The sequence below is a fragment of the Asterias amurensis genome, chromosome 13 (genome assembly GCF_032118995.1).
Source record: "Asterias amurensis chromosome 13, ASM3211899v1".
Classification (NCBI taxonomy): Eukaryota; Metazoa; Echinodermata; class Asteroidea; order Forcipulatida; family Asteriidae; genus Asterias; species Asterias amurensis.
Window position 1 is genome coordinate 21,129,957 of NC_092660.1, and position 20,411 is coordinate 21,150,367.

Genomic DNA, 20,411 nt, shown 5'->3' on the forward strand with positions numbered 1-20,411 from the left:
TATGAATAAATAGCGAGGTTAAGTAGTTTACCTTGCTTATCAATATTCGTTCTACATGCTGGAAACTAAATGATAGGCATTGTCTAAATATATGTGTTATAGGGAGGCCTATAAATAAATATTAATGTGGTTGTGGGAAATATACAATTAATGGTCATTAAATTTGTGTATTCGGGTTTTGATATTACTTTGTAATTGTATGTTGCCCGAACTATAATCCCGTTCACAGCGCTTCCTGATAAACTCGATAATACACCCATCCATTCTCTTCTCCCATCCCCGGGCCTGCCCCGCCCATGCTTTTTACATCCAATAAGTTTAATTCCTACCTTAGTTCTTTAATATTAATAATAATAATAAAAAGGAAACTTTATAATTCGCCATGTCTGTCGCAGTGACACTCCTGGCACAGGACCCCTCAAGGCTACAACTAGGACTAATTAAAAAAGAAAAAAGAAAAAAAAAAAGAGGAGAAGCTGCTGAATCAGGAGAGATGGCTTTTGAGTTGGTTCTTGAGTGTTTTGAAGGAAGTTTCCTTTATGATATTAAACTATCTGTTCGATTTCATGATGGACGATGCATATTTTGACCCCGATACTAAAGGAACACGTTGCCTTGGATTGGTCGAGTTGGTCTTTGAAAAGCGTTTAAACCGTTTGTTATAAAATGCATAACGGTTAGAAAAATTATTGTAATTGCGTGGTTTACGTTTCTCGTCGACAAACATGGTCGGTCACTTATGGGATGGCCGGCGACTGTTAGTTCGCAAAGTAAAAGGAAACTCACGCAATTTCGAGACAAATGTGTGTGGATCATTGTTATTTTAAAACATCTTTCTAACCATGTGCATTTTATAAAAAACGGTTACAAACGCTTTTCAAAGACCACGAACTCGACCGGTCGCAAGCAACGTGATCCTTGTGATCAAAGGACCGTGCCCCCACGCTTCTCCAAACATAAAACAGCCGTTGAGTTGTGTTCACAACCTCTCTCGGCTCCGCCCAACCTCTTTATTTTTGGCCGGCCGCCGGATATGACGTTATTCTAAAATGGCCGCGCTTAGAGGGTATCGAGAAAAGTAACTCGGAAGAATTTGAAAACAGATTGTTTGAAATAACTTTTCTTGTGGTTCTTTATTTGAACAGTCCAATCGCCCAGGGCAAGCTAAGAGGTATGTGAACACAGTAGTCATTGTAGTGTGCCTGTTAATTCGATTTATCGTAAGTTTTCAACAAGAAGTTTGGCTACATGTCAGTCGTATGGTCCTTCTTAGTAGTAGTACTATATATAACTATGTGGCTACGCTACACTACAGTAGGAGGTCTTGTTTTCGAGGTGTTCCTAAAGTCGTGGCAAATCTTTTACCTCTCTGTGCGCGATGTAAAAAGTCCCTAGATAAAAATTGTGTGGTTTTATTTAGCAAGCAAAGAGTCTCCTCTCCATTGACCAAAACTTAGAAACACTGCAGCACGTAAGGCTCCACTGGTTATTTGCACTTGTATCGTAGGAGGTCCTGTTTTCGAGGTGTCCCTAAATTCGTGGCAAATATTTTACCTCTCTGTGCGCGATGTAAACAGTCCCAAGATAAAAAATGTGTGGTTTTATTTGCCAAGCAAAGAGTCTCCTCTCCCTTGACTAAAACTTAGAAACACGTAAGGCTCCACTGAATATTTGCACTTGTAAATGCAAAAAGTTTGCTATTTTAGGCATTTCTACAAGGTATAAAAATATGCCATAATGTTGAGGCCATATAAAAATATTTGCCCACTGAAAAAGTTTCATCAAACACTTTTTCAATTCACAATTCATGATGATCAAATCATGTGACTAAATATATTGCTGAGCATTCTGGAAAAAAAATAGAGAGGCTTAAAGAAGCCATGTGCCTTATATCATTTTCTAATAGTTTTGGAGATTTTTTTTTGAACCCTCCGATCAATATTATTATTTATATTAAAATTTAAACGAGCAGCTTGTTGATTCAATTATCACTGTTTATTTATACGCTTTATTATAAATTTTAAGAAAAAAAAGGGGGAAAAAAATAGATAAAAATCAGATTTGAAAGCCAATGATTATTCACACTTTTTATTAAATGATTTATTTTTGTTATTTTTTGCAAATTACCATGGTAATTTAAAAATTTCATTAAAAAATGTTTTGAATAAAACGAAGACAACTGCTGGCTATATAGTCATACACAGAGTCTCAAAGAACACTTGTAGTCACTGTAGATGTTTCTTCCATGTATGGCTTCACCGGGAAACCATGCTTTCTTGTTTGCGTGAAAACAGGAAAAACTCAAAACAAATGGGGCCAGTTGAAGTCATCGAAGATCGGTGTGTAGTGTGAACATTTCAATGTCCATCAAGTTTTAATATATGTTTGCATACTTCATATTAACAAAAGAAGGTAATTTGGGCATCGGTTGATATAAGGCATCATTACTTTTTTCCCAATTCAAAGAAAAAGGCATAATAGCGTGAAAACTGGTAAGAGGAGGATATAATAAGTTGTAATGTAAATGCAAAAAGTTTGGTATTTAGTTAGGGGGTTAGGCATTTCTACAAGGTACAAAAATATGTCATAATGTTGAGGCCATATGAAATTATTTGCCCATCGAAAAAGTTTCATCAAACGCTATTTCAATTCACAATTCATGATGATCAAATAATGTGACTGAAATTTTTGGTGTGCATTCTGGGAAAAAAAAATACAGTAGGCTTAAATAAAGAAGCCATACAGTGTGCCTTATTTATTATATCATTTTCTAATGTTTTTTGAGATTTTACTTTTTAACCCTAAAAAAATATCAATACTATTATTAATATAAACAATTTAAACATTAGCTTGTTGATTCAATTATCACTGTTTATTTATACGCTTTATTATAAATTTTAAGAAAATAAAAAAATAACAATAAAAATAAAAATCAGATTTGAAAGCTAGTAATTATTCACACTTTTTATTATTAATTTTTTAATTTTTGCAAGTTACCATGGTAATTTTTAAAACTTAATAAAAAAATATTTTGAATAAAATGAAGACAACTGCTTGCTACAGAGTCAAACACAGAGTCTCAAAGAACACTAAGTAGTCACTGTAGATGTTTCTTCCATGTATGGCTTCACCGGGAAAACGTACTTTCACGTTTGCTGTGAAAACAGGAAAAACTCAAAACAAATGGGGCCAGTTGAGGTCATCGAAGATCGGTGTGTGGTATGGACATTTCAATGTCCATCAAGTTTTAATATTTGTTTGCATACTTCATATTAACAAACAAAGATAATTAGGGCATCGGTTGATATGACATCATTATTTTTTTCCCAATTCAAAGAAAAAGCCATAATACCGTGAAAACTGGTTATATAGAAGAGGATAGTAGCCTCCGGCGTAGGGTCATTATAATTAAAAACACAATCAAAAACAATCAAAAACTAAACGATTTTTTTTTTTAAATCATCTATCCAACTTTTTTACAATGACACTAACACTTTTGAGTGTAGAAATCTTAAAAGTCTTGTTTTTCTGTTGCGAGAGATAATTAATCCACTATTTACAGTGGCACTGGCAGTGCCAATTAAAAATGCGTTATATTATAATGTACGACAATGAGCGACGTCATTTTTTTATATGTTTTAAAACCTTTCATTGGTTGGTATTCTATTGAATATTCAGAAGCTAGTATGGCAGGCAAAATAAATAAAAAAGCTCATTCAATTACTACTATTTATTAAACAAATATAATAACATTTTTGTCCCAAGTTGGTTAGAATCCGGAGATATCGCAAGGGCAAGGGAAGGCATGAGTCCATGACAGTAAACACCCTGACCCCCTTGAAGCACAAACACTTCAAAACAATCTGTTTTCCCCAATTTCAGACCAGCAATGTTTGGTTGCAGGGGTAAGTAAGAAACCAATCTGTTATATTTTCTCTCTAGCATTACGTTTATCAGAATTTATTTAATACTGTCTGCAGTTTTCTCTGAAAATGTTTTAATTTTTCCCCATGTTGGCACACCATAGAATCCCAAATAAATGATACTTAATCTAGCAGATGATAATGTGTTTTGAATTTTAGAGGTTGGATGATGTTTCTTAAGTTAATCTTAGACTCATAGTTGTTTGCACTAGTGATTTATACAAAAATTCATCATTTTATAAATGTTTGAGCATAACCTACGTGTACGACAGGAAACTTTACTCTCAGCGTGATTAAGCCTGACAAAAATACAAACCATGAGTAAACGGCACTCACAGCAGAGCTTCTGTCATCGGTGGAGTTTGCACAGTCCCGCGGTAAATGGGAATCAAAGTTGGGGTTTCAAAACATGAGGGTTGATAATATATGACGCTACATCGACCCTCACATGTTTTCGAACCCAAGCTTTGATTCCCGTTAATCTTTTATACCGTGAGACTGACAAAGCTCCACCGATGACAGAAGCTCTGCTGTACTCACAGTCTGTATTTTCGTCAGGCTAAATCATTCTGAGAATAATGTTTCCTGTCGTACGTGTATGTTATGCTTAAATATTTGTAAAATGATTTAGTTTTGGCATAAATCACTAGTGCATTAATATTAACAATCAAATTTACAATGAGTCTAAAAACTGTACATGCTTTAAGAAACAGATCAACCCCCTTTAAATTTCAAAACAAAATTATCATCTGCTAGATTGCGGAAAAAATTACATAATTAATGTAAAAATGGAGAAAAAAAAAGTTGGTTTCTTACTCCTGAAACCAAACATTGCTGGTCTGAAATGGGGGAAAAACAGATTGTTTTGAATTGAAGTGTTTGTGCTTCAAGGGGTTGGGTAGTTGCGATAATGTAACCCTCCTCCCAATGGCCATCGGGAGGAGGGTTACAGTATCGCAATTACCCCATACTAGCTTCTGAATATTCGTTAAAATACCAATCAATGAAAGGTTTGAAAACATGACGTTGTCGTACATGTGGTATGGATTGGCTAGATAGTTGATTATCTCTCGCAACAGAAAAACAAAACTTTTAAGTTTTCAACACTGCATTGTAAAAAGGTTGGATAGATGATAAAATAAAAAAAAATAGTTTTTCAATTTTCCTTTTATACTACTGAAAACATTGACACCAGGATACGTAGTAGTGACTGCTGAACTGTAGTGAGTTTGTCTGGTCGGTAATAAATTAAAGTCGTGGGGGTGGGCGGTTCTACTGGTAGTGCGTATGTGTGGTAGTGCGTACATGTATGTGTGGTAGATCAATGCAAGTTTTTACAAGTCAGTTCAGGAAGTGTCTATGGGAGACGCCAACATCAATGTTTTGTTCACAAAATGTCATCAAAGGATCGAAATAAACAATTTTCACTTCACCCTTCTGATAGTTTCGGCTGCAATGAATAATGTTTGTTAAATTTCAGCTTCCTCAGTAAGATAAAAATACACACAAGTAGAAGTCAAAATTTAGTTTAGTGTCAATAAATATTTGTAATATTTAACTGATTCATGTGATTTAAGAAATTAAAAATTCTGATGTTTTTAAGAATCTTGTGTCCCTTTGTTTTCTGAGTTCACAATTTAAATTCAGCTCCTGATCATGAGTTCATGTTTGACTGGGAGTAATTCTTCTATAAAATTATAATCAAATATTTATTGTACATGTATTGCAATTTCCATTCAGTGTAAGATTTCATGTTTTCGAGCTCTGTAGTGTTTCTTTTGTTAAAAAGGTGAAGCCATGTAAAAAAAATTGTCATTGGTATTTTATTTGTAACAACCTGTGTTTTTAGTGTCGCTTTGTGATGTGACACTGAAAGTGTTGTTTTTCGGTAGGCCCTATTGTTTCTTTTCTACTTGTTTTCAGTTATATTGTTCTTGTTGGGCCCAATTTATTTTATTTACCCCAAAATTATAATGTTTTTCTTCTTGACTTTTAATAGATACGATTTCAGACTATGAAAAATAATGATAAAAGAAAGAAGGCTTTCAATTTCTACCCAAATAGGCCTACAAGTTTTAAAGAATGTTTGCTCTTTACACAATTGCAGAGTGAGTGGTCACACTGTATTACATTCACTGTACTCCTACCTGATTAACATAGAGTCTGTCATCAGTCAACATGGACATAACGAATGCTACTCTTACTACTACTTCAAGCCATGCCAGCCAAGACTTCTTGGACGAGGCCACAGCTAAATACCTACCAGTGGTTTTTGCAAGTTTTATTGTCAGCTGTTTTATGGTGTTTGCTATGAGTCCATTTCTGTCAGCGAAGTATGTACCAGCGTATAATAAACTGTCACCATATGAACAGGGCGACTGGAACACAAGGTACATCAGAGTAATATCAGTTGACTGACTTGACTACTTGACTACTGTCTGACCAATACACTGTCAATTATTTATGATGATGTTCAGCGCATTGTTGCTCACATTGTTCACAGTCAACTCTCCTCCTACGTAGACCATAGGATGATCGCTAAAATTCTTCAAGATGCATATTTGACTTGATTTATTTATTACCAAATGCAATGATTTGAGCGTAAAATAGTAATAAACCGTTATTTACGATGTCTATTTAGCCAAAAAAGGGATTAGTTAAAATATTTAGGTTGATCTGAAATGCCTCTGATGTTGAACGCATTTTTGTAATACTTTATTTGCCCTCTCCCCTTCTTTCACAGAATGGTATCCATGTTCCACGCTTCCATAGTTAGTATAATCAGTGTGTACAATTTAATCAACGATAACAAGATTTCCGAAGATACTTTATGGTAAGTAGCGATGATTCGTTGGGGTACCTTGAGTTTACAAAAAAAATCTCCGTTTCAATAGGTCTTATCCCAACAGGCACACGACGTCTTTCTGACGTCATATTATGGTTGATTTTGAGTATCGACGTCAGATTACCAAAAAGTGACTAAAATACAACGTCAGATTGGCGACAAGAATCAATTGTAAATTAATAACGACGTATGGACGTCGTAAGATGGTCATGACTATGATAACTAAAATGTAACCGAAAATGAACGTTACATTTTAGGTAGATTTATAACGTAATAGTAACGTCATTGACCAGACGTTGCTTAGACGTAATTTTATTGTCATAGTCTAACCATCGTTTTATTACAACAGTCTGACCATAATAAGACTTCGCATTAGTGTTTGTATTTTAACCAGATAGTAACGTCACTGAGCAGACGTTGCATCTAGACGTCTTTTGTATGTCCCTTTGTAACCATAATTGTATTACCATAAGCCAACCATAAACAAACGTCATATTATTCTTTGTATTATACATGTTATAACCATGATAACCAGTTAGTAGCGTCATTAAATTTTGGTCAACCTGTGACGTCATTATGACGTCATATTATGTACATCAGTATTCCGTCATATTATGGTCAGCTTGTGACGGCAATTTACCGTCACGACATCATTTGCATATTATGCAAATTTTTAGGTCAGAATAAGATGTGGTTACATACTACAACAATTATACAACAAATTTATCGTAATTAGATACTGTAAACACATGTTTTGTTTTGTTTGTGTTAAATATCAATAGATTTTGTGATAAATTAAATGTGTGAACTAAATTTGACAGCTTAATTCCAAAATATTAATTAAAACTACAAAGTTTTAATTACAATCTGTAACACCCATGAATTCAAAATTCTTGAAACCGATCGGTACACACATGCTGTACCATTGAATAGTATATAGGTGCGGTGACTAGAGGTCCAGGAAGGGAGGTCAAGTGGATTGTATGTGTGCATTGTATTAATTGATAATGTTAATAATTAAAAATAAACTAACTAATAAATAATAAACATTATATGTTGATGTAAAGTCAAGTTTGGGGTATTCTAATGACGTCTAAACGATGTCATTAATTGCCTATATGCCAACGTCGGTTTGTGGTCGGAAAACTTACAATGTATCATGGTCGATAACAGATCTTACAAACTTTCACATAGAACCATGAGCCGACGTCACCCGACGTCGGGATTTGACATCAAGTTTTGGGAAATTTGCCGACGTCTAAATGACGTTCATTTATTGACCGTCTGTCAACGTCGGTTTGTGGTCGGAAAAATTATGTTGTATCATGGTCGATAACAGCTGCCTACAAACTTTCACATCTTGTGCTTGCTGGGATAGTTTATCATTATTATTATTTTTTATTTGACCGATACAAACAAACCAAAGTTACAATAGCACAAGACTGTACATTTCAACAGAAAAAAAAACAGTTATAAAAAAACAGAAATAAGGAAAATAAGTACTAAATTAAATAAACTATTAAACACAATTAAATAAATAAATAAATTGAATAAGAAAAAAAAACATGCAGGAGGAGAGCAAAACCAAAAGGGAACGACAACTAGAAGGGATAAAGAAAACAAAGACAAATCATGCAGGTCAGGGGTAACAAAAGTAAACCAAATTACTGTTGCTCGGAAGCATGCTGCCACACGCATGACCAACAAACACAATGAACTCAGAAACAACAATAGGGAAAGGAAAATTAAACTGGGGATTGTTCACGACCTGCATGCAAACAAATTAAATATCTATTCCTATGTGTGGTTTAAACAATGACCCTTAAAAGGAGGCGGATCAAGGTCATAAGAGGACAAATTACAGCAGCTTCACGAATGACGGGTGGTATAGTGTCCCAAAATCTGGGAACTCGATGGGAGGGTGAATGGAACAATGAGTCGGTACGAGCGGAAAGATTAGCAGAATGTGAGTGATTCATGATGATGAGGATTAATGAAAACCCCGGTAAGAATGGATTCGCAATGAGCTGTGCCATGTAAAACTTTGAACACAAAGGCACTGATCAGCAAATAATTACATCTGCAATCTGTCCTCACAAGACATAACTCTGCGCCTTTGTTTAAGAGCAAGATTGGTGGCTGTAAGGATGCCATGCTGGGAGAGCATACTCTAAAATTGGGGGAACAACAAATTTATACAGAGAGAAAATTGCGTTAGTAGAGGACCCCCTAGCAACTAATCTGATGAAACCTAACATGCGGTTGGCTCTGGCAACTACTGAGGAGGTATGAGCCATGAGAGTTTGGAATTGAGTGTAAGTCCTACTGATGTGACTTGGTATAGTCTATTGGAAGAGTACATGGTTGTACAATATTGGGTCAACAAGGTTCCTGCATCTTGTGATATGCAGGACCTTGGTTTTACTAACGTTGAATGTGATTTCATTTACATCGGACCAGTCCGTAAGCTTATCTAAGTCGCATTCATAAATACCTAAGACAGTATAAATCCATTCTGATTGGTCGAGAGGACATCACTAGGGGTTGTTTGAACGGATGATATAACACCAGTAAAAAGTGTTATAACACACGTGTGCTTGCACCTGTGCTTATAACACAGTTTCTTCATTCCTATTGGTCGAGAGCAACGGCTGGAACAGTTGTACCACATCACGAGATACGTGCGACGCGCACAGCAATCTCCTTATAAGGAGTTGTTTACCCGAGGGCCTTATCATTTCATAGCTGGAGGGATGTTGTGTTGAAAGAAATCATTGAACAATTGCATTTATTTTACTTTTTGACCACAAAGTGTTGATGTTTTTTGACCGAATAGGTATTTATGAATTGGAATCAAAGTGTGTTGAATCGGTTCTCAATTAGCTGTTTAAACCCGCCGAGGCCAAGTTCTTGATAATTTACCTCGACTTTGTCTCGGTAAAATGATCAAGAACCAGGCCTCGTTGGGTTTAAAACACTAGTTGAAAACCTCTTCACCACACAGCGATTCCCTTATTGAAGCACATGTTCGTCATTGGCGTTTTCTATTGTGCGGTACAAAAGTATTTTATCTGCAAACAACACACAAGTGAAGGAAATTGGATGAGGTATGTCATTAACAGAAAGATTAAACAGTAACGGCCCTAATACACTGCCTTGAGGTACACCAGAAGTAATGTTAACCCAGGAGGAGACTCCGCCCCATGTTTATGTTTTATACAAGATTTGAAATTTACATTTCTTTCTAAGTGTAAACTTTGCAAAAGCTTTTAACCACTTCCCCAATTTCATAAAGCTGCTTTTTAAGCACGAACAGTAGAGAAGCAAAGCAAACTTATAAGTGCTCACTTAAATATGGTTACCAGCCAAAATTGTGTTTGACATCAATCTGTGACTGGTATCCTGCCTATTTTTTGCATTTTAATAGATGAAATAATAATTGGTCTAAAAAGATGAAAAAAAGCTCAAGTACTAAACTTCAAAGGTAGTGTACAGCCTGTTTCACATGAGCTCTCCAAATGATGGTCGTTGCAAACAAAATAACATCAATAAAAAATCTCAGATATGCGTCACTTCAAATGAATCTGTGTGATAAAATCACCATAGACCCCTGTTATAAACAATGGGGATCACGACCTCTAAGTGTTGCCGAGATCAGTTATGTTAAAATGACACACGGCATGATAACAAAGGTCCCATGCATTGTGCAACGATTGCAGTACACGTCATCACCCGGTCGATGGTCGTTCTTTTACTCAAAATGGTGTCAACGGAACAAATGTTGATTTCGACAATAAGTTTAAATTGCTGTCCTTAAAATTGTCATGCTATGACCACGAAGCTACTGATCGTGAGATCGGCTGCTGGACCAGTGGGTGTTTCCAACTATTCTATTTACAGTTCACAAGTTATCCTCTATTTAATCCTGGTCATACTTACAAAATACAAAATGCTAACAAGTCTATTTATTTATAGTAAATAGTGGATTATAAACTTTATAGATTACTGCTGATGCATATGAATTACATAGGCCCTATGTACAGGCTTAGAAAATTATCTTTGAGAGGGCAAGGCCATCTTCATTTTGCAAAGGGCACTTCTGTTTAAAATTTAAAAGTGTATTGGAAACTTTTGTAAAACGTCACTGAGGTTAAGACCAGGGCAATTGAAGCCGTGTCCTCCGTTTAATTCCGTCCTGTGAGCATTTTCATGTATTTTTTAAAGCACTGTACATCAAATCTGAAGCTGATTTTGTTTTTTGTACTTTGTTTTTAGTTGACTTTTGCGATGGCATTCTAAATTGTCTTCATATTTTTTAACCCTGGTCTTTTGCATGGAGTAGATTTGTCTTTTTGTTTTACAGGCATGATATTCTTCATAATTCTTGATTTTTGCTTTTGAAAATTACTGAGATTTTATGTTCTGCAAAAGTCTATAAACGCTCTTGTACTCAATACAATTTCCTACTTAAGTTTCTAAATATGCATTGTAAAATAAAATAACTTGTTCATTTCTTGTAGATATATTTAGTACATTTATTACTGACTTTTAACCATCTGTATTACAGGCACTTGTGACTTCCAACATTTTTGTGGTTCATTTTGCTTTTCTTTTCTTACATTCAGGGGTACCAGTGACTTGTCAAGAATCAATGTGTGTATTATTTCTGGTTACATGATGGCAGGTACAGTAACACTTGATGGTTCAAATTTAAACTGAACTAGGCATCAGTTGCAACAGATGTTAACTTAAAGGGTACATACCTTGGGTTATTACTTCAAAAATTAATGACCATATATAGGGCTAAACTTACTTGGTAAGAAGCATTCAGCTGTTGGTAGTGTATAACATATCAGCTTGTTTTAGAAACAATTTCCTTACACGTATAAGGGATGTGCCTTTTAAAAAAGGGATAAAAAGTTTCTGCATGAAACTATTTTCAAGGTAGTTCATCCATTGATGGCACTATTTAAAACGCTGCCGCCAAACTTTGAAAGAGCACAAGAGCAGGGGGTTTGGGGTGGTTAGAATAGAGGTTGTGCTTGAATTTGATGATATTGTCAGAGTTTTAAATGTCAATTGAATTTTTCCCCCCAGATCTGATAGCCATGATCATGTGGTTCCCTCTGAGAGAATCCTGGATCTACTTTCTTCACCATATTGCTGTTCTTTATCCATTCTTAAACAATGTGGTAAGTAGAACAATTTATTCTGTTCATGAATCAGGATTCTAGATGGCACCTGGTGCCAGTGAAAATACGTTGTATTTACCATCTAAGCTGTTACGCTGGCATTTATTTTTTTATTATTTTAATTTTAAGGAGAACCCCCTGAAAAACAAGCATAATATACCATAGGGATAGCTTAGTGCTTATTTCAACAGACCATCCTACGATGAAAATCAAGAAAAAAAGAAAGGAAATAATGGTTATTGGACTATGCCTCACTCACTGGAAACTATGAGAGATACAACAATTAGCATCAAACTGCAATCATAGTTACTGTAAAACAAGACAATACTTAAAGGGAAGGTACACGTTTGGTAATTATTCAATACAAGTATGAACCTAAAAACTGACTTGGTAACGAGCATTGGAGAGCTGTTGAGAAAAGGCTCCCTCTGAATTGGCAAAGATTTTGAGAAAGAGGTAACTTCTCACTGAAATAATAAAATACTTCTAGCCAGAAGTCTTTTTTTCCTGTCTGAAAGCACACAAAGTTGTCCAACAATTGAGCTCAAATTTTGACAGGCTTGTTATGTTATGCTTACAATGCAAGTTGGGATACACCATTCATTCATTCATTCATTCATTCATTCATTTCTTTATTTTTACACACAAAGAAAAGTGGTATAATTTACATTATATCATAGTGATTAATTTAGTTTTTAGTTTCCGCTTAAATAAGAATAAACCCTGTATTTTTTCAAAGAGGTATTCAAGGAATTCCACAGCTTAGGCCCTTTATGCATGACACTTTGTTGAGTTATAATGGTAAGAGCATTATGGTTGATGAAAATCAGTAGACTGCCTAGTGAAGTGAGAGTGGATATCTAGATTTTTGCTGAACTTTGAACATTGAGTTTAGGCAGTTTTTTATTGTGAAGCTACTCCATGAAGTGAAAAGACTGGTCTTTGACAATTACCAAACGTTTTCAGTGCCTTAGGCTGTTCCAGATTTTTCACAGCTAGGAAAGCCCTGTCAAAACTTTGTACAGTTCTTGCTGCAGTCATACCCTGAGGACCGGGAGCATAAATCTGTTGAGTAGAAGAGATTGCCTGGTTAGTCGAGCTGCGAGCTGCCTTACAGGTGGAACAATCTATTTCAGCAAGGTGGGGCACTTTATGCACTGCATCCTACATATAAACAGGAGGCTGCTGCAACATTCTTTGATGGGATAAACTGCTAAGATTATGCCTCAGTTGCTCTTCCTGGCTTATTTCTATCAGGCGACATGCTCTCCTTTGGATTTTATCAAGAGCCGAAAGTTGGACTGTGCTAGCTCCAAAGCAGGCTAGAGGTGCGTACTCCATCTTGCTTCTGGTGTACGTCTTCTAGATGGTAACAAGACCAGCCTTGCTGAAAACTGGACCCAATCTCCGCAGCATTGAAGTCTGGTGACAGCAGTGCGGGTGATACTTTTAAGATGTATCTTCCATTCCAGTTTGCAAGAGAAAGTAACCCCAAGAAGTTTCATCTCCGGCTTGTTATTGACAACCTGGCCTTGGAACATGATAGGTGGATGATTTTGGATGTCCTTCATGTTGGACACAGTGAGACACTGACTCTTGGTAGGCTCAAATTCAACTTTCCACAGTCTGACCTCAGTTGTTTATCCATTCCAAGTCTTCTTGTACAGGTGTAGTTGTTTAGCAGCAGCTATTCCCATGCTTGATCTTGTTTCAGGAGGTGAGTTCTTGATGGATGTGAGTTGGTTCTTGAATAAGTTGAACTAGGCCATGCATATTTGCAAACTGCTCATTGGTATCTTTCCTCTCCTTCCATCTGTAAGGCCACGGTTCGAATCCCATGTGGGTAACTACAAGGATCAGGGTTAAAGGATTTTCCTTGGAATAGTTCTAGGCTAAAACAGTGATTAAATTGCTTTTCTGACAGTTCTTAGCTTCAAATTCATTATTGTGATGTTAAATACTAGATATGCCAACCAAGCTTAAAGGAACGTTACAGAATTGGTAAGAAATAAAAATCTTGAAGATCACAGATAAACATAAAACTTACACGGTCTATTGAAGATAATAGTAGAAAACATCCCTTGAAATATTTCTGTCTGAAATTTTGTATTTGATGAGAAATACAATGTGAATAATCTAATTTTGCATTCGGGGGTTATCGCTCGGTGAGCATATTATTTATTTGTTTTGCTACGATACAATGCAAAATTTGTAATCGGGTTTTTCACTATTCTCTCGTGACCCAGATGGCCGAACGATCTCAAACTGCCACAGATTTGTCAGTTTATGTATAATTTTTATGGTGGATTACATAATTAATAAAACCAGCTCTTTTATAGCGAAATTAAAAAAAAATTATCAATGCGCTTTACACACAAGCAATGGCAAATATAATACACAAGAATAAATAAGTTTTGAGGTTGCGTTTGAAAGCTAAAACTGGTGGAGAGGACCTCAAGGTATGCGGTATGTTGTTTCAGAGAGTTGGCGTGAAAACATTGAACGGTCCATCGCCTTTTTGGAATGGAAAGACATGTAATGTCCCGGCTCGATAGCAGGCCTTCCCTAGTTGGTACATGGGTGGCAATGCAGTCTTTCAGGTAGACAGGCGAAAGATCATTCAGAGCTTTGTAGATGTAGAGTAGTGTTTTGAACTTGATCCTTTTGTCAATTGGCAACCAGTGTAGAGAGTTTAACAGAGGAGATGTGTAATGACGACGTGGAATCTGGAATACAATGCGGTCTGCCCGATTTTGTAGGCGCTGCAGACGATACACATATTTGTTCTTGGATCCCGAAAGGAGTGCATTAGCATCTAAAGTCCAGCTTTGAAAATACAAGAGCCCGTATTGCATTTGAACAAGCGTCACAGTCCAGAAACCTGCGAATTCTCGCCAAGTTCCACAGAAGAAAGTAAATAGATTTGCGCAGCAATGTAACGTGATCTGACATGGTCATGGCTGTATCGAAAGTGACACCAAGGTTCTTGATGGTTGAAGATGGAGTAATTGTAGCTGAACCGATCTGTATGGTGCTCTCACTGTCCGCAACTTTTTGCTAGCAAAACCAATTCTGTAATGTTCCTTTAAATATACATGTAGCATTTGAAGCAGGAAATTAGTTTTAGAAACTTTTGGTCCAGCATCCTGTTTATTTTTGCTTCGCAGAAAACTTTAAGCATTGTTTTCAGCTCATGCTGCTCTATGACACTGGGTCCTTTTCTTGCTAAGTTTGATTTCTATATACTTAGAAAACAGTTTGATATCTACACACTGAGCACACAGTTTGATATCTACACACTTAGCACACAGTTTGATTTCTCCATACTAAGCACAAAGATTGATTTCTCTATATTTAGCACACATTTGCTGCCTATTATACACTTGCTTAAAATGACATAACAAGGGGAAGGTCACATGCATCGTGGCCGAGTGGTCTAGTTAACCGGAACTAAACTCTAGTTTGAACAGCAGCAGGGTGTGGGTTTGATTCCCAATGACGCTTGTGCCCTTAAGCGAGGCACTTAACCATAACTGCTCCATAAAAAAGTTGGAACAGTAATTCATTCTGCTCTTCCAGTCAGGCTCCTTGTGGATGATAACCATGACTACATCCTGATGGACCGCGATGGGGGTAATCAATGGACCCAGGAGGGTTGCAACGTGCCCCTGGTATTAGTTAATTTGGGTGGATAGCCCAAATCAGTGAGGCGATCTTTCACAAAAGAAATAACAATAACACAAAGGTTGTGTTGTACCTAACCCTGCAGGTCTTTGGAGTGTTGACTTACTTTACTAATATTAGAATTCTGGCGGAATGTTCCACGGTCTTTGTCAACAATAGGTGAGTGTGAATCGCATGCTTCTCATTATTTTTTTTACTGGGAATTTATACATTGGTTATCACTCTTAAAAATTGAAGGTAATAAAAATAATAGTTCGAAGCCTCCAGCAGCTTTTGATAGTAGCTCCATGATTGTTTTTCCATTAAGTGGTTGATGTGAGGGCATCCATGTTAAATAGATCATTATCATTATTATTATTATTTATTTGGCAATTTCACATAAAAAATAAAAAGTCACAAAAAATTAATGCAAATGTAATAAAACTCTTTATGAAAACATTAAATATAAAAATATATACATCTGGAATCGAGTTCTAAAACAAACAGAAATAAGTCCTGAAACCAGAATCCTTTGATTATATTATTCACTAAAAGGCACCTGGAAATATAATTTGTTTTCTTTCAAACATAAGAGTATATGCTTACGAACAATAAAACATTTTTTTTAGTAATTGTTTGTCACGATTTATATGTTTAAAAAATATATAAAGTTGTTTGGGGGGCTGACTTCGCCTACCCCATTTGTGACGTCAATCGAGGCAGACTTTGCCTGCAATGCATATAGTAAACACACGTGCAAAGTACATGTACGTCCAAGTCGTGAGTTGGTACATTTCAAAAAGTGTTTTTTTCTGCATTCAGCAGCAATACACCTGGTCGGCATTGCTGGGAAAAATTTTTTTTTTCTTTTTTTTAAACGTACAAACTCATGACTTGGTCCGTACATGTACTTTGCAATTGTGTTTACTCTACGCATTACAGGCAAAGTCTGCCTCGATTGACGTCACGAACAGCGCCCTCTCGGGTCGGGGTCTACTCTTAAATTTGTAAATAACATAAGAACTGACTGATTGTTTAAAACCTTAGTTAACTGTTTATTCACATTCCACTCATCAAAACACATATATTAGTGACAAAAGCTTTATTTTGAAAAAATACCACTTCCATGTGACTTTAAACTGTCCCGTTTTATTTTACATTCAAAATTATTAACAGGCAAATATATCAAAATAAAATTAGGTAAATGATAAGTTAAATACAATCTTTGTTTGAATTCGAGCAGCTTCCTTAAGAAGTCACAGTTTTCTGAGTACTCTTTTTCTTTCTTTCACTGATGTGTAGCTTTCACATTAAATCTTCTGACACAAATTATTTTACAATCCTGTCCAGGTAGACTTGCGTTACCAAAACACTTTTATCTTCTCTAAATTTCGCTTCAACGCAGTGGCTGTCTTTCAGATATAAATTACATTAGTATTAACAGTTTTGGTGTATCTTCCACCTTGGCTAAATTTAACAAATCAATTGACGAAAGAAATTAAAGCAAATTGATACTGATACTGGTTCTGGCTCTTGACCGTCACTGTCGGCTAGGTTGCGGGCACTCTGTCCATCTAGACTCTTGGCAATCTGGCCCTTCAGATGTTTCCCTGTCTTCTATGGACTCTTCAGTAGGTAGCCCAGTGTAAGGGAGGCCGTCTAACTAACCCCCATTTGCCGCCGTAAACCCCCGGATCCCGGAGGTTTTTCTTTTACCACTTTAATGAGCTTATTATCTACAGGTCAATTCACAACCCCACACTACGTCACACGAATATGCATGAGCTTTACTCAAACAGGCTGGGGCAGTGGCTTCAACAAAGGGACCAATTATAAGCACCTTTCTGCAGAGATCTTTAGAAATTGAGACACAACACTTTGATTGCTCCCCTTTGTTATGGCTGCTCACTTCACGGACAAGCCCTAATCCGCTGTATACATTGTAACTAATCTATGTTGTTGCATTGCTTATTCAGACGTTAATCCCCCTGGCAAGGGACTGGGGTTTTAATGAGCCCTTCGGCCAGAACATGACCTCTTTGGTGCTGGCATAATCATGATTTATGCAATCCTTTTGTAAGTGTTCACTGAGTTAAAAGCCGCCTGGATCCGGCGGTTTACGGCGGCAAATGGGGGTTAGTTAAAGACGGCCTCCCTAAAAGTCCTGGCAATTTCAGTCATCAATATCATTCTCAATTCTTTCGTTTAATCTCCAATCATCACTCAAGGCCATGGTTTCTCATTTTTATAGCGTTTTAATGCAACTTGCACTGGTTGGTGGCTATGTCGCAGAACCTCACACGTCCTCTCACTCTCAGCTTTCTAGATATAAAAAGGGGCAGGCAGTAAAAGAGAAAGCAAACTATGACTGAGGACAACAGAAAGACATCAACAGTCCTTTCTTAATAATGATTTAATAATAAAACAGTATTTATACATATAGCGCAATATGAATTTAAGCATTCCTCAAAGCGAAATGAAAAGCATTAATACGAAAACAAAATTTGTATTTTCCCCAAATAAAGCCCACAACAAATTCATATAAAATTAGGCCAGACCAGCTGTTGCCTAAATTAAACCATTAAAAAACAATACAAACAACTTAAGGATCTGAAAAATTACTCTTTAAAGTAAAACTTAAAGGTATAAATAGCCAAAATGATTAAAATGCCTAAATGCTGAAAATTACATAGAAACTTTGTATACATCTCCTCACTCCTCTATGATCAATTTCTGAACACCTACTCACCCCCCCCCCCTCCACTTGCATCAGTATTGATATTTTACTCAACTCCTTTGATACTATTTTCTTTCTAGTACAAATTATTTGTTTCTAAGATGAATACACGCCCGCACATATGCATGCATGTGACTTGCGTGTAGGACCAGTCAATGAGTGTAACTACAATATTTATTCTACTGCAAGTTTCATATTACCTTAGAAATATAACATCATTACGTTTTGTTTTGACCATTCTCTTTCTATGTCCATTCACATAAGGTGGCTAATGAGTGTGTTGGGTCACAGAGACAGCAAATGGTATATGATCAATGGAATCACCATGGTATTTGTATTCTTCTCGTGTCGCCTAGCAATCCTTCTACCCTACTACACTGTCGCATATCAGGCCATCGGGAGAGCCGTCGCTGCCCTCCCAACTGTGCTTATCGTGGCTTGGATTCCTTGTGGATTTATAATGGACATTCTTAATCTCTACTGGTTCCGCAAGATGTTCAACGGAGCAAAAAATATGTTACTTGCTGAGCAGACAAAAGACAACAGCGATGACAGTGTTCAGAAGCGAATGACAAACCGAGTGAAAGGAGAATAACTTCAATCGTGAGACATTGTTTCTTCTGATTTTGTAATGAATGATAATTGTTGGTATTTCACGTGAAAGTGATGATGCTTTTTTAAATGTTTGAAGTGCTCGAAAGTGCCGAGCGCTGTGATTGGTTAAGCATAACTGTGTAAAGCTATGGTTGGTAAACTTCACTTCGGAGCGCTGTGTTTGGTGTAGCTTCACTGCAGGGCGCTGTTATTGGTGAAGCTTCACTGCAGACCGTTGTGATTGGTGAAGCTTCACTGCAGACTGCTGTGTTTGGTGAAGCTTCACTGCATGCAGGGCACTGTGATTGGTGTAGCTTCAATGCAGACCGCTGTGATTGGTGAAGCTTACCTGCAGAGCGCTGTGATTGGTGAAGCTTCACTGCAGAGTGCTGTGATTGGTGAAGCTTCACTGCAGAGCACTGTAATTGGTTTAGCTTCCCTGCAGGACGCTTCTATTGGTAAAGCTTCACTGCAGACCGCTGTGATTGGTTGAGCTTCACTGCATGCAGAGTGCTGTGATTGGTGAAGCTTCACTGCAGACTGTGTGATTGGTGAAGCTTCACTGCAGACCGCTGTGATTGGTGAAGCTTCACTGCATGCAGGGCACTGTGATTGGTGAAGCTTCACTGCAGACCGCTGTGATTGGTGAAGCTTCACTGCAGACCGCTGTGATTGTTGAAGCTTCACTGCATGCAAATTGCTGTGATTGGTGAAGCTTCACTGCAGACCGCTGTGATTGGTGAAGCTTCACTGCATGCAGAGCGCTGTGATTGGTGAAGCTTCACTGCAGACCGCTGTGATTGGTGAAGCTTAACTGCATGCAGAGCGCTGTGATTGGTGAAGCTTCACTGCAGAGCGCTGTGATGTGTGAAGCCTCACTGCAGACCGCTGTGATTGGTGACGCTTCACTGCAAAGCACTGTGATTGGTGAAGCTTCACTGCAGAGCACTGTGATTCATGAAGCTTCACTGCAGAGCGCTGTGATTGGTGAAGCTTCACTGCAGAGCATTCTGATTGGTGAAGTTTCACTGCAGAGCGCTCTGATTGGTGGAGCGCTGTGATTGGTGAGGCCATACTGCAGAGCGTTGCGATTGGTGAGGTAATACTGCGGAGCGCTGTGATTGGTGAGGCCACACTGCGGAGCGCTGCGATTGGTGAGGCCATTCTGCGGAGAGTTGCGATTGGTGAGGTAATACTGCGGAGAATTGCGATTGGTGAGGTATTACTGCGGATCGCTATGATTGGTGTAGCTTCACTGCGGAGGGCTGTGATTAGTGAGGCCATTCTGCGGAGAGCTTTGATTGGTGAGGCCATTCTGCGGAGCGCAGTGATTTTTGAGGCCATACTGCGGAGAGTTGCGATTGGTGAGGCCATTTTGTGGAGCGGTGTGATTGGTGAGGCCATACTGCGGAGCCATTGTGATAGCACTTTGATGATTATACCTCTAGCATCAAATC

At 37.3% G+C, this 20,411-nt stretch overlaps 1 protein-coding gene across 4 annotated transcripts; it reads left to right on the forward strand.

Annotated features, from left to right (window-relative positions):
* Positions 1 to 683: 683 nt before the first annotated feature.
* Positions 684 to 18,960, forward strand: LOC139945821 (TLC domain-containing protein 4-like). 4 transcript variants are annotated; one of them, XM_071943287.1, is made up of 8 exons: positions 684 to 1,171; positions 3,766 to 3,905; positions 6,084 to 6,313; positions 6,667 to 6,756; positions 11,394 to 11,452; positions 11,866 to 11,960; positions 15,730 to 15,803; positions 18,625 to 18,960. In XM_071943287.1, exons 3-8 carry the CDS (start codon positions 6,102 to 6,104, stop codon positions 18,953 to 18,955), a joined length of 861 nt encoding a protein of 286 aa, XP_071799388.1. In that variant the 5' UTR covers positions 684 to 1,171; positions 3,766 to 3,905; positions 6,084 to 6,101; the 3' UTR covers positions 18,956 to 18,960. The 4 variants fall into 4 exon arrangements, with proteins under 4 accessions (XP_071799388.1, XP_071799385.1, XP_071799389.1 ...); XM_071943284.1 differs by having other exon boundaries at positions 685 to 1,171; positions 6,031 to 6,313; XM_071943288.1 differs by lacking the exon at positions 3,766 to 3,905 and having other exon boundaries at positions 685 to 1,171.
* The last annotated feature ends 1,451 nt before the right edge of the window (positions 18,961 to 20,411 follow it).